The following is a 15,411-nucleotide window of genomic DNA, read 5'->3' as shown; positions in this document are numbered from 1 at the left end:
TTCAAGCCCCACACTCTGCTTCCCAGACTTACTATGTGCAGCTGAAGATAGTCTCCGAGCCCATGGGTGCTCTCCACTCGCACCAAGATGGCGTCCTTCTGCTGAGTGCTGAAGCCCACGGCTAACCGGTCGGCTCGGGTGCTCGGCCGCTCATTGGGGGCCCAGGTGAAAGTGATGAGAGCCCCCCCTTTCCCAAAAATGTACGTGGTCCCAGCTGGAGAAAAAGACAGAAAAAGAAGAGTGATTTGTTATATATTTTTATTTCTTAAAGTATCGTGCCTTGTATAAAGATGAGATTCAGATTCTCCCCCCCCCTTTTCAACCCACTGCTCTGACACCAACGCTCATTTTTCAAAATCACGCAGCAGGCAGAGAAAAACCGGGAAGGATGATTTATTAAAGAGGTCGGCTTTGCTCTTAAATCACAGTAAAGTAGCCCAATTTACAAAGTATGATGAAGCTTAACATTCACAGATGAAAACAAATGACCACAGTTTTTATCATGATCCCACATGGCTCTCACTGCAAACACTGAGGATAAAGCTTCGCCTGGCAATGATTTCACAGACAAATAGTAGATATTTCAGGATGTAGGTTTAGATGGATTAAAGTTTAGTTTATGTGTGTTATTGTATTTAGGTTGGGTTGTATGTTCATGCTTATCTAGGATAATACACATGGAACCATTTGAATCATGATTTTAAGGAAAACTTGTATTTTTTATTTATTTAAAAAAGGTCACTGAACCACAGAATACACAAAGGTTAATAAACCTTATTTCAATCATAAAAAGTGTTAGGGAATAATTTGCTTAGGTATTCAACCTTCGACCCAGTTCATCATTTTCTCCTCTCACTGTCTCCTTTCCCACGGCATAGGTCTACGGCCTTGGGTATTGCTGCTATCTCTCTTAAGGAGTAGCAGCTTGGGCGCATTGTTGATGCCAGTCTATGACAGAGCACAAGCCGCCATGAGGTAGTTTACTGTTCAGGGACGAAGGTTCCCTGGCGCACATTCTTTCCTATGGACGAGAGCTCTAGTTAGATTCAGGGTCCATATTGCTTTAGTCTCACTGATAAAGAATGTAGATTATTACACTCCGAACTAGTTAAAACATCGAGCTGCAGAAAAGTTCTTCAGAATTTGGCAACCGCTGTGTCAACTCGTGACACACCTCAATATAAAATGTGAAAAGCTCCAACAGCCGTCACATTTTGATTTAAATCTGATTTAAATTCATCCACCTGCTCATACAGTGTCAAGCAGGTTTATGGAAAAGCGATAGTGTCTGCTTTGACTTTTATAATGAAAGCTATTCATCTGCACCCAGAAAGATTTCTGTGTCCTCGAGATAAAAAGGCATTCTGGTGTTAATCTTGAATTCACAAGTCTTGCTGGAATCGCTGAGATCCCTTAAAAAAAAGGTGCTTAAATCCATTTTCTGATCGGCACGTAAACGAGACACCTTTTTCTTATAATGTGATACGATTTATTCCTATCCCCTCAGTCACGTCAGAGTGCATGAATTAGCATTACATTACATTTGAATTAGCATTACATTACATTTGAATTAGCGGAATTATTTCATTTGGGTGAGAGCAGCAAAATCAGAGCTATTATCCATTTTATACGGTGCATGCAAGTTGAAGTCAGGTCAAAACTAAGTTTGTTTTCTGATGGGATGAGTGTTCTTTTAGAGGAGTACTGCGGGTGTTATAGACTGCAAAGAGAGGCAAACTGCTGTCCTCAATAAACGCATCGCCATTATGTTACAGGAGAAACAATTCTCTTTAGTAGTGCACTGCACATTTGGGTCATTCTGGGTTTGTTTTAACACCTGAAGCCTGAGTGTTGTTGTTACCACTGATTTTTTCTCAACATCCGAATCTCTTAAGTGGAGTGCAGAAAAACACTTGAGGGAAAATTGTCATGAAAACTTGAGTACTCTTTGAAACGGTTTAACGGCCACTCAGCACATGGGTTTGTTATTGACGGGATCTAACTGCTTAGCTGGATGCTTCCTCAATGTCCAACACTTCAGACTTACTTTGACTTTAATTAAAATAAAAGTCTTTGAGTCAAACCAAAGTATTTCTTACTGAAGTAATCTTAATTCACGCCGGGGATTGGCAGTTAATTCTGAGTCAGTGACAGTAGTTACATCAAAGAGTCTTAATGAGTGGTTGTATTAGTTTCTTCCTTTCAGTGAATGTTGTCTGCATCTGGCATTTTATTAGTTTGCCCTCATTTCTGCTCCTTGTGTTCAGTTTCTCTGTTTGAGAGTATAGACCTTTTTGCTTTTAACACCAATGTGCTATGGATGTTTGGACACAAGATCACAGACCAATGCACATCCTATTCATTCTAATAAAACAGCCCTGCATACAATAATACTACCTGTGTGATAATGTATAAATTGTAGCTCTCAAATATCACACAATCTCAACCAAAAAAGACAACATTAAGCTTCACACAGGCTATAATACCACATTTCATTACACCGTACAACCCTTAATGATTTCTAGTCTTTTTCTTGTGAAACAAACAAAAAAAGCAGGCGAGCCATAATGTGGTCAATCTTCTTATTATGAGACCCAATTTCGCACTTGGTCTCATTTCAAATTTCACTGTGCAATAAAGCTTTCAACACAAATTTAAATAGTACACTCAGGAGACTCAATCCTCATGAACTTTATATACTCAATTTCGGATATGTGAAACCAGGCCTGCTTGATCATTACACACGTTGCATTCTTCAACATTGAGAAGGAAAATGATCTCTATTAGAAAAAGAGGACAATTTCAGCCGTAGCTTCACGTCAGCCTTTGAAAAGTATTGAACAAAAAAAACCCACACTAGAAAATCATGAAGACATGTGCAACGTTATTTTAGAAAAATGTAATTCTCAAGTGAACATTTAAGATTAAATTAAGACACAAATTAATGTCGAATCAGAGATATCTAATCACAACTTGATTTTACAATTGATAATGTGTTTTTGCATGAGATACACTGAAAAAACTGAAACGTTGACTTTAATTAAATGGCTTATGTATTATTACAACTAACCTAATACAGGTATGTGAAATATGTTGACATACATTTAATTAAAGTCAACATTTCAGTTTTCTCAGTGTAGACATTAACTATTTGATAGCGTTCATTTGATCAAAACAGTTGTATGATTATAGAGGAGAGTTTTTTTCGAGGATTAAAATACTGTTCATTGTGCAAAATAACAACCTCTAAAAGGTGGCTATAATTGTATACAATTACAAATACAAATATTATGAGATGTTCCTATTTTATGACAACGCCAACACATCAGCTTTATGCTACCTTTTATTTTTTTTATTAACCAATCCACCATTACAGGTTTGGATTTTACATTTTCAGGGAATTCGTAAATCAGATGTTATTGTTTTTTAATTGCCTTTATTTAAACAGGCTATTAAAACCAATCTCTGGTTTGCAATGAGTTCTTGATTAATACATAACACAGCCTAAATTCACATATAGGCTACTATAGTATATGTCTTGGTTTGCACATGTGAACACATTAATTACACATATTAATATTTCACAACACTGTTAGAAACTAAAATAACGTCTTCTTTCGATGTGAAGGAAACACCTCACAACAAACAGCTCCTGAAGATGAGAGCTGGAGTGTTCTGAGCGTTGCCGTGAGAACATGAGCAGGCAAAGACAAAGTGAAAGGGTGAATAAAAGGTAACACGCACCCTTGTAATGTGCATCATGAAATATGGAGTGCTAATGCACCTGCAGTAGCATCTGTCTATAGACGGCAGTAGCTCCTGCATTAGTCATAAGGCTGAAGCATTTCATTACACCTCTCTGCCTTTCCTCTTCCACATCATGCTATCTGCTCTCCGTGGCAGACCTGCATCAAATAAAGCAGGCGGTAAATCAGTCTTGTTAAGATTATGACTATAAACATCACAGTCCTCTCCCTTGCAGCAGCTCTCCTCTCTCTTTCTCTCATGGGAGCGTTCTGCTCATCTCTCATGGCCGTACAATGCATCTGTGCTCCAATAACAGCGCTCCTTGGAGACTCTCCACTGCGATGTGTGCTGTATATCACATCATCATTAGTTAGGAGCCTCGGTAGTTAATTATACTGTGTGCAGGCATTGTTATACCCTTGATGCCTACCATATTATTCATGAATATTACATAGGCGGCACGATAACATATTCACTGTAAAAATGTAATTCGAGGCATATTAAAAGCCCTCTTTGTTGGTTAAATACATTACAGAGGTCAGCAGTATCAGAGGGCTGCTTTTTACAGGTGCTGCCATGGTGTAAGTGAGAAGGAGAAATTCTATAAAGCAGCCATGATTGGTTGTCGTCGTGTCTTAATAGGTTTTTACACAACAAATGCAACAGTATAGATTCTTTGTTTGTGCCAAGACTCATGCTACCCACACAAACATCCTGTCCTTTTCATTCGCGCTCTCAGCCAGCTGAATACACGACAAATGAGGCATCGTGCTCATAGGACTTGCAAAATACACCGAGACGCTGGGGATAATTTGCATTAAAAGAGCTCCCCTGAGCTTCTTGTTGTAGAAATTTGGACAATTCTTCAGGCATTAGCCAGTGAGAGAGTATTAGCTCTAATAACATTAGTCATCACGACTTTTATGAGCCTGAAAAACAGTCATGACTCATGATGGCAACTACTATCAGATGTAACATAGCTAATGGAACAAACTGTAAATTATACATACTCATAAATAAATATTTATCACATTCTTAGTGATTGCGAACCCTGCAAATAGAGTTTAAATTCATACTTGAGTGCTCAGGTTTCTGAATGGCTTCAGTAGGGTAAGTTAGTGCAGCTCAGTACACAGTATGCTCCGGAGGCATTAGGCAAAGACAGTTCAACAAGAGCACTTTACTGGAAAAACAAAACTGATTGATTAAGATTATGAACTAATATAAATCTCTATACTGTGAGCAGTTCTGCAGAAATGGAGAGTTATGGAGAGATATTACCTTTGAATTTATCGTCTGACTTATGGCATCTGAGGCCCACTTCTTCCATGGTCTATTAAATAGGGCTCAGTGAAATGATGAAAATGAATGGTGCAGCATAAAGCCTGACAGAAAGGACTTACGATCTTTAAGTTGTTGAAATTAGAAAGTGGAATCACATACAGCGAAAACAGAGTTCACCTGAATTCAATCAATTAAAAGCTGCACTGAAAATCTTGTGATTATTATATAACTGAAGAAGCAGCTGGCGAATGAAAACTGTATTATAGCTGAATGGCTTTCTCTGCTCTGATCAGCCAGATGTATCCAGACTGTCACTTCTCAGATGTAACATTCAGCTCAGAGCGCCTCAAACAACTCCCCCTCTCTATAATAATGTCAAGGTTTTCTCCCTATATCAACTTTCAGATGATTTTGGTGAAACCAAACTACACCAAAATGCATTTTTGAAATACTGCAGTAATGCTTCCTCTTATTGCCAAAGGCGCAGCGACAGTTCCCATAAATGATCCAGAGTAGCTTTTACGACAGGTAGTTGTGGCGTTTATTTTTTACAGCTTTTCAGATTTATGTCTCTTTTTTTACTGGAATATTTGTAAGGTTGTGTCAGTTGTCTTTGTTCAAATCATCTGGTCTCTTCTTTACTGATTTTTGTAATGAAACAAAATGCCCTATTATGCTCATTCTCAGGTGTATATTTGTGTAATGGGCTTCTACTGTGATATGCTTGCATGCTTTAATGTTCAAAAAGTGCTTTATTTTTCTCTGTCTGAAACCAAAGATTGCTCTGATTGGTTACCTGCTAAGAGATGTCCCATTAGCCTATCATGTACACTTTGTTGGAGCACTAGCCAATAGAAGTACAAGTGTTACATGGTGATGTCACTATGTCTTGGAAGAAAACAAAGGAGTCCAATGGAAGCGTTTCAGGCAGGGGAGGGAGGGTGTTTCTCGATGTCGAGGACGCTTGCTTGGTAGCACATGTCTTCCGAGTCAGTTGCTTTAGAAGCGAGGCAAGAATCCTTCCTAGCCTCGGAAAACGAAGAATTGTGGAACAGGCTAACAGGTGTGCAGGTGTGCGTCATATGAGAGGCCCCGCCTTAAATGGAGCGCGATTTCCGCCAAAGATTTGGAAATTGGTCCGTGCGCAAAGCATTGTGGGGATTTTAAGACCGCGGAGTCTACACATGTGCAGCCTCGACATTTCTCGCTACGAAGTACGCCGGCCTCGGTAGAATTCCGAGTATACTGGACATTGGAACAGTCCTTCGGCGGCACTCGATGACGTAGTATGCTTGAAATAGTGGCTCTGGAGCAGCCTTCCTCGACATTGAGAAACACCCGGAGAGTGTGGGATTTCATCATTTTCAGACCATTACCATGCACAGAAACCTAAAAAAAACAGAAAAGGGAAAACCCAAAAAGCATAATGGGGCCTCTTTAAAGATATTATTCTTAAGATTTTCCCAAACTCAAAAACTATTTTTGTTTCAATAAATATATATTTTCTCTTCCTTACATTCAGTTATCAGCTCGATAGAGAGTAGGTTTTATTGATAGTGGCGTAGTCTTCCATTCTCGCCTCAAATTGATTTTTCAAACCCAGGTAACTCAAAGGAAATGATGCAGCATGTAATAAAGCCCAGTGTACTGTTCACTCTGTTATCACTGAATCAGAGCGTTATGAGGGGAACTGATCAAAGTGAGTTTACAGGCCTTGAGAAGAACTACCACACATGTGAGAAAAATGTATAAAGGCTTTTTGTGAAGGAGCTGTTCTAAACGTTTATACATTAGTTGGGTCTAAAGAGTAACATTGAAAAAATGAAAAAATAAATAATCTGGTGGTGTTCAGACTGTTGTTGGTCGTGTTGCAGTGTGGGTATAGTAGGCACGTTTGAAGAAAGATTATTGTGTATATCTGCTTCAATGATTCTAATATTTAAAACAAAAACGTGTGTCTGACAATGTTATAGGAGTTTTCTGTAGTATTTTTTTAAATAACTGCTGCCTCCGATTCAAATAATTCAAAAGACAAAAGTGGATTTATCTGAAGTGGAACAATCATCTGCCATTATTAATCAAGAATGTGTCGACAAAACAAAAATAACTTTGTGTGAATGGGCGGTTAAATAGCGGATCTTCTTCTGTTGTATTTCTAACAAGCTAGCTGCTCAAGGAGTGTTTGCCATAGTGTGGAGTCGCAGTTGTTGTCATGGTAACCAAGGGTGTCACAAGATAATCTTTATATTCAATGACATATCTGAGAGCTGAGATTCTGAAGTATGTGATACTAAGCTGTGAAAGGCACATGTATAGTTCATACTGTATGCACTTGGAAGCAAAGGAACACTCACAATGCTTTTTGAATCTTTTCGTAACCAAATTATAACAAAAGTGATTTCTCGGCACAATCCTCACACCTACATTCTGTCTTCGAAATGTCTTGAGAGGTTTCCATTGAAGAATTGTGCGGCAGGTACATTAGCTGTTGATGAGGCACTTCTGCTGTTCTCTTTACAAGTCATTAGCATATTCTACTCATGGCTCATCACTTCTTTACTTGAAGACGGCAAGATGTCCTTACAAGAGAAACTTAATAATGACTTCATGGTGAAATGCCTGCAATTTTACTTTGTAGCTTTAATACATTATCACAAAATGGGGAACAATGAGATTACTGCGTTCCTTTAAAATAATAGAATCTTAATATGGAGATCTCTTACAGGGAATCAGAGGCTTACAATGCGATGCGGGGCGTTTGCCATGTTCTTAATGAGAAAGAAACATGACTCTTTCCAACATTTCCTTCTTAAATAGTCCTCTCTGTGCTGGAGTCCATGTAATCATGCCACAACAAGTCTGCCCTTTACTGTTCAAATTGTTCCACATGGACAAGACAATGCAGTCCTCTTACCATCCCCCATATACATCCACTACCATACTGAAGACAATGCTAAACGCTAAAGTGCTACTTACGACGTCCATGTCCATTACACAAAACATTACCTTTAGAATTGAACTAGCGGGGAGCTTCTTCTTCTTCTTCTTTGTTCCCTATGAATGACCTCATTGAGTATTTGTAGCTGCCACATGCAGTTCTATAGCTCGGTGTGTAGCTCCACTAACATTTCCCCTACCTTTAGTGGGCCACAGTTTCACAACTGGTGGGGCCACAGTTTCATAACTGGTGGGGCCACAGTTTCATAACTGCTGAAACCTGGCATGGAGGTAGAGTGTTTGCTAAGTGATATGTATGTAAATGAATGCAACGCTTGAATAATTGCATGTATGTGATCGCAGCTACTGTGAATTTATTCTTGTGTTAATGAATCATAAGACATTTCTCTCTTCAATGATGATACTCAACACTTCTGTCTTCTTTAGGTTATTTGCATTTCAGTATTAAAATGTTGCATTGTTTACTTGAGCAAGGGATCAGCCCATGTTTTTTTTTCCCGCCCCTCGGTTTATCCATTATCTGTTACAGTGACTGCTTGCTTCTTCACACTCGCCTGTTTGTTCTGCTTTGCTGCAGATATAGAGCAGAGCAGTGGTGACCTTGGTTTCTGATATGCGCGGTTGTTTGCCTTGTCCACTTTCTCCCCCTCAACGCGTTGGCAAAAACTCAAAATGACAAGTGCAATCAATGCATTTGTATTCGGTTACTGAACAGCAATGACGGTGATGATAATAGAATAATATCAGGTATAAAACTCACAGGCAGCATCTGAATGTACAGGTGGGAGAGAATTTCAATTAGGGGTTTTTTATTGCTTGTTTATTGCTATTGTACATGTGTGTGCAAATGAATGACTGTGTGTGTGTGTGTGTGTGTGTGTGTGTGTGTGTGTGTGTGTGTGTGTGCGTGTGTGTGTGTGCAAATGAATGAGTGTGTGTGTGTGTGTGTGTGTGTGTGTGTGTGTGTGTGCGCGTGTGTGTGTGTGTGTGTGTGTGTGCAAATGAATGACTGTGTGTGTGTGTGTGTGTGTGTGTGTGTGTGTGTGTGTGTGTGTGTGTGTGTGTAGCAGGTAAGCCAATATGTGAACTAGAAGAAACTGAGTCCCTGATGGACCTTTTCATGCCCCTCTCCCTTTTTGCTTTTCCTTTCTGCAGCTCAAGAAATAAACATTGCATGTTGTCTTACTGCAGAGAGACAGGACAAACGTCCTTTGTCTTTGGTTGTTACAGTAAACGCATTGATCTAAGGAAAACATGCTTTTGAAGAATATCGAATTTTGCTCAAAGATATCTTGAATTAAAGGAGCTCACTAAACCATTTCCTCCACTCGAGACATGTCTCTGGAAGCATTAGCTGCACATTTCCTACAGCCAGACCATTCTTACACCAACATGCGGCTCTGGAGGATGGAGTGCAGCAGATTCTCACTGAGTGTGTTGAACATGAGGGGTGTGATGAGGGGTCAGCTACAGTTCAACCATTCTTGAATGTCTTGAGAGCATTCAAGGTTTTTGGACACTGAGGGTAGAGGGAATAATGGCTAGCTCTCTTGCAGTTTAATGTTAGGGGGTTAGGTTGCATTGCATTTACTGAGCCCACCCACAACTAGTTGAGAAATTGAACCAAAACAACAACAACCTATCATGTCACTGCAGGGTAAAATAAACTGTGGAAGACAGTGAGCTTATTAGTTACATAACATGACTTAATTTGGGATCTTGGCTCCGCCTGATATGAGAAATTGTTCAGTCAATTTGTTAGCATTCTTAATAAAGTCCTTATATTATCTGGTGCACTCATGTAGCGCATTTTGTTTGGCGCATGGAAACATCATTTCTTATTCATAACAGACCAGATACAATGCCTACAATGGACAATCCAGGGCTTCATCTGAGGTTCTGTTAAATTACATTACATTGCATTTAGCTGACGCTTTTATCCAAAGCGACTTACAATAAGTGCATTCGACCAAGAAGATACAAACCTGAAGAAAACAGAATCATATAAGTACATCAGGTTTCATAGAGCTAAAACATTTCAAGTGCTACTCAACTAGCTTTAGATAAGCCAGTGCTTTGTTAGTCATTTTATTGCTCGAAGTGGAGTCGAAAGAGATGAGTTTTGCTAAAGGCAAACAATAAGGGTAGAAAAGAACATCTTAAGAAATAAAAGAGTTTGTCAGGGTTTGAGGGATTTTTCATCAGAATCACAACCCTTTTTATCACAAATCTTTTGAAGTAATTATTGTTTTACATGAAGTAAAGCAAATTGTAATTGTACTAAAGTAGAAAACAAAACAAAACAAAAGGTGTAGTAAGTTCTTCACTGAGCTATAAAAGGAGGACATCTTTTGTATTCACTCAGATGAATTGATATTTTCATCATCAATCAATCTGCCAATTATTTTCTCAACAATTCCAATACTTATTTAGAAAACGCACGATTCAGTTTAATCGATCCAAGGTGATGTTATTTTACGAGTAGTCCAAAGCCCAAGGTTGACTATTTGAATAATGATATTAAACCAAGGTAATCAGCAAATACTTGCATTAGAGAAGCTGGAACCAGTGAATGATTGGATTTTTTGCTTAAAATTACTTTTAAATCACCTTTACAATGTATTATCATTCAATCCAAATGGATACAGATTACTTTACTGGATATTGACTAATCAATGAATGCACTAAGTCATTGCAGCTCTTAAGAATTGGCATTCTTTCACAACTTGAATGCCTCCGATTAATCCACTGGTGACTAATCATGGTATTTCATTTGGTACTTTTTACTGTTTAGTGATCTGAACGACTCTCCATAGATATACTTAGATTATTTCGGGCTCATTATTGAACCAGTCTGTGTCTGTGGGAGAGCGTGCCGGATCCTGTAACCAGTGCAGTTCAATAATGCATGCAATAACCTGTGTTTAGGATGAGGAGTGTGAGGCATTGCAGCAGGGTAGGTGGCCTATAAATAGCCGTAGCCCAGGGCCTCTAGAAGTCTTTGACTAGCCTTGACATACACACACACACGCATATCTGCTTTAATAAAGCAAGTGTCCGAAAAATTATAGCTTAATTCACATCATTAAGGCTTGTGTGGCAGGCAGCTAATGACATCAAAGTTGGTTTTATTATTTAAATGGTTTGTGCGTCTGTGATAATGCTTACATAACTCAGAACATCATGCCAATCAATGTTAACTAATCTGCATATTCTACACAGTTATTATGGCAGAGTGGAATCGTAAGCACTGTCTGTACCATTTATGTTGCAGTAAATGGATTTCTTGTTCTGAAGCACATACTTCAGACAAATGTACAGCAAAACATCTACAGTAGAGGTAATTGAAAATGTATCAGTGAGTTCTTTGAAGTGTTTTTTTTTTTATAGGCCTGTTTGATCACAGGCTGTGCCGTGCCTGTAAAGGCCTGGTCCAGAATGATATGGCTATTATAGCGCAGATGTAATTTATCACATTTTTAGCCCTTTTGCAAGTGACAAAGCTGCTTCGATGAAAAAGACACCACAAATCCACTGGGCCTCTTTTTATAGGACATAAAAGTGAGTCTTTGGACAGGAATTTGAAAGTGCAAATAAAAAGGAGCAATGACTTTGCTGTCAGAGCTTTGAAAGAGCCAATTCAAGTTGCGTGACCATTTTGATGTAGATTGTTCAAGATAGATCAATACTTTATATCCCTCTGTTAAATTGCCCAATGCACAGATTATCAAGATAAGATTTTATGTGGAGTTGGAAGGAAATGTTGCCATAACTCCTAGTGAATACTGCTACCCGAAGAAAAACAACGATTGTCTCTCACTCTAACTATGTACATATAATTGCTTATATGCCTGTTGTGACAAGCCACTAATTACAAAGCACTGTAGGAATCACATTTGACACAAAACTGGCTCCATTACGCGTTACGCTGCTGAAATAAACAGGAACTCAGGAAAGAACATTAAGATATTTGCTTCAAAGATTCATCACGCCATTGATGTGCATCTGCAAAACAACAAACAGAGCTGGCGCATCTTGAAAAGCAATATCGGGAAAAGGGTATACTGATGGCTAGATAAAATAGGTTTAATGATGCACACTGGCTGCAGACAAATCCAGAGTTAGTGAAGGGTCCATTTTCCCTCTTTCACAAGAGTCGCCCAATGGTGCCACTGATTAAAAGGAAACACCAAACCCTCTTAAATGCCACACATGGATCAAATAGCAAAAGCATATTTAACACTTGGGCAAAAACATGTTTGAAAACAGAAACTTAAGAATGTTGGAGGGAAATATCTTACCATGGCCCCCTCTGGTAAGAAAAGGCATCCTGTTGATGGCAATAGGAACAGTGCCATGCTTATTGTGGAAATGGTGGACATGGTGCGTGGTGCTGAGACTAGAAGACACACGTGCTGTTCCAGTCTGGATGGGGAGCAGAGTTAGCAAGGTGAACCAGAAGGCTAGTTTGGAACAATAACTCAGGCCCATGCCGATGCTACAGCATGACCAGCTGCTCCGCTGTCCGAGCACAGGGGTGGCTGCAAAGAGTCTACCCATGTATATATCCTCATGGGCCCAGGACAGAGAACTTAGCCAAGCTTTGGCCTCACACAGTTCAACTTGAAGACCACAGGGCATCTCAGAGACAATCTGGGCCCATTCTCTTCATAATTCCTTAGTTTTGTTGATAATGGAGAAAATATCCCTTGAAATTTTGAGAAAGAAAACAAAAAAGGAATTCGAGAAAGCAGTCCAAATCCAATTAATGTCCTTGTAGAAAAGCAATTGTTCTATTGTTGGTTAACATTTTGCTATGGCAAGATGTCTACGGCACAGAAAAGCCTACGTTAAAAGCTCATTTAGAAGCATCCAAAAGCACATTCTTCAAAAAGTGAGCCGAGTGTTTCCAAAATACAGAAGAAATGCACATCCAAATAAAGAATGGCGATGAATCCAACCGCGATTTCCAACCGGCACGTTGCTCAGGCATGATAATTAGGCTTGCACAGTGTCAGGACAGAGATTCATGTGACAAGAATTCTGATAAGAGTCTCCATCGCCCACAGGTAAAGCTTTAGGGCAGCTGAGCCTGCCCACTAAGAAGAGTGCCCCTCCACCGCAGTAGAAGACATAACGCGCTGCCGTGGGAAACTGGATCATTTCATTAAGCAAAAAGGGCAAGGAGATAAAAATACGTGAAGTGAAGATGCAGCGATGAAGGGTGATGCAGGAACCAGCGCTTTTGTTCCCCTTTAGCCAGGGAAAAAGGAAGAGAACAGAGATAGGGAGGGGGAGAGACAGAGAGAGAGATAGAGAGAGAAGGAAGGAGGGGGAGAGAGGGAGCAGTATCTGCAGCAGCGCGGTAAAGAAGAAATTCCACAAAATAAATAAATAATTTCTCAGTAGCTCCTCATTCACTCTCTCACAGACGCAGCAAATCCACCTCCGGTACGGCAGAGTCCCACACGCGAGTGTTTCTATTTCAAATGCACGTATGATCCTTCCCTCGCGCTCCACCTGCTCAGTCTCATGCAGCAAAGACTACTGCTGCATTCCCCTCACTGCTGCTCCTTTTTTCCCTTTCTCTTCTCCTGTTACCTCGTCCACATCTGCTGTACTGCCTGACTGAGGGACGATCAACGTGACAGCAGCATGTGTCTCTCTCTGGAGGAGGGCAGGCGATTCTCCTCAGATGAGATGTCTTGGATGGCAGACACTGAGATGATTCCTTGCACTGCAGCAGCAACAAATATGCTAATTGAAAAGAAACGTCGTATCATAATGAATCCCGAATGGGTGAAATTCCAGGACAGCCTGGACCCCAGAAATAACAACCTTGACTTGGAGTTGTGGTCTAATGAAGGCGAGATAAAGGAGCTCTTCTGAAGGCATACTGTAGTCAGAGGCTCTGATCCAGCGCGGCACAGCATGTGCCTCTGTGTGTGTTTGTGTGCGTCTGAGAAAGAGAGTCTGTGAGCAAATGAGTGAGGCGGCGGGGGGGGGGAGAAAGGGTGGGTGAGCGATAGCAGGAGGGAGGGAGAGACAGGAAGAGACAGCGAAAGAGAAAACAGGCAGCCACGGCGCAAACACACAGGGAAATAGTGAGGCAAGAAAATGGGCTGTGAGAATAAATACATGCTAGAGATTCACAGCGCTCTGGCTCGCAGGTCCTGGCAGGAACACGTAGGAATCATACTGCAGAGGAGGAGCCTGATTTAGGTGACCTGTCAGAGCTGATACAGAATGAACACAGAGGTATTGGTATGGACGTGCTGCTAACATAAAGACTCGAGAGCTACAATAGGCATGGATGATGGCAACATAAATACCTGTCATCATGATATAATGCAGGTCACTGAGGAAGCTGCTATGATGGGCAACACACCAAAGCCCCTCTTTGCCCAGCCTTGCCTTGCTTACCGTTGCTGTGTTAACACTACAAATCAATTTGTTCCTCTGCCTGATGAGTTCACCTTATATCTGTATACAAGTCACCCCTCTGCTAGAGAGCTCATAGCTCTCCGTTCTCATGCTGCTTAACCATGCACAACTTATTCCTCGCTGTGACTGATCGGAGTTCAGAGGTATTCTGACAGTCTTAGAGCTGCTTGAGTTTTTGGGGTGGGGAAGTATGATGGCAAGATGAATTTGGAGTGTATTGACACTTGAGAGGATGAACACATTATCAGAAGCGGAGAGACAAAGTGGGGAGATTGAAGGTAGAGGAGATGGGAGAAACGTAGAGGGAGAGCAATTGCAGGGGGGGAGAAGGAAAGGGAAAGGAAGGGAGACTGCAGCGTTATCAGCTAAATCACGGTCGATAGAGATATCAGCTGGGATTGCCAAGTCGGTTGAAAGGACACGCATGGAAACAGGAGGACAGAGGCAAGCCATGCAGCACCACCTCTCATAGTGACAAGAAGGGGACGCAGGCCATTACTCAAGCAGGGGAGGGGGGTGGGGCGCGTGGGGGAGCGAGGCTGATTGAACAAAAAGAACTGAGGAGGGGTGAGTGCATAACACTCGGGAATGGAAAGTGCCCGAATAGCACGTATACATTCCTCGGCTGGTATTATAAAACATATATAAATTGAAACAATTTCTTCGCATCTGTCCAATCTGAGTCACAGGGATATTCATATCCTTTATGCGTTACCTCTTCTATATGTCGCGCAGTAAATATTAATGCTGGGAAAGTGCATGCCAGCTAAATCAAACAGACAATAGCGATGATGCCAAGGACTTCCTGGCTGAAACGTTTAATAAAGTATTGGTGTTGAAAAGCATTGAGAATAATCCTCTAATGGCTCTAAAAGTCAGTTTTATTTCTACTGTCGAGGCTTCAGTCAGTTTTACGCGGCTAACATAAGGGGCAGTCATGACAAATAATGTGTGCTGGAAATTCACTCTCACTTTCAC

General features: G+C 40.6%; 1 protein-coding gene across 2 annotated transcripts in view; it reads right to left on the bottom strand.

Annotated features, from left to right (window-relative positions):
* The window catches only part of LOC117490610 (neurexin-2-like), a 106,540-nt gene that overhangs the window by 18,956 nt on the left and 72,173 nt on the right, over positions 1–15,411 (bottom strand). The window contains exons 1-2 of one of the 2 annotated variants that reach the window (XM_034140370.1): positions 12,291–13,865; positions 33–214 (exon numbers count right to left, since the gene is read on the bottom strand). In XM_034140370.1, the coding sequence (XP_033996261.1) occupies positions 33–214; positions 12,291–12,630 (522 nt within the window). In that variant the 5' untranslated portion in view covers positions 12,631–13,865. Of the gene's footprint in view, positions 1–32; positions 215–12,290; positions 13,866–15,411 lie in introns of those variants that run through there. The other variant, XM_034140369.1, reaches the window with a different exon arrangement.

The sequence above is a fragment of the Trematomus bernacchii genome, unplaced genomic scaffold, assembly GCF_902827165.1.
Source record: "Trematomus bernacchii unplaced genomic scaffold, fTreBer1.1, whole genome shotgun sequence".
NCBI lineage: Eukaryota > Metazoa > Chordata > Actinopteri > Perciformes > Nototheniidae > Trematomus > Trematomus bernacchii.
The sequence above is the reverse complement of the archived record's forward strand: the minus strand, read 5'-3'. Positions and strand labels throughout refer to the sequence as shown.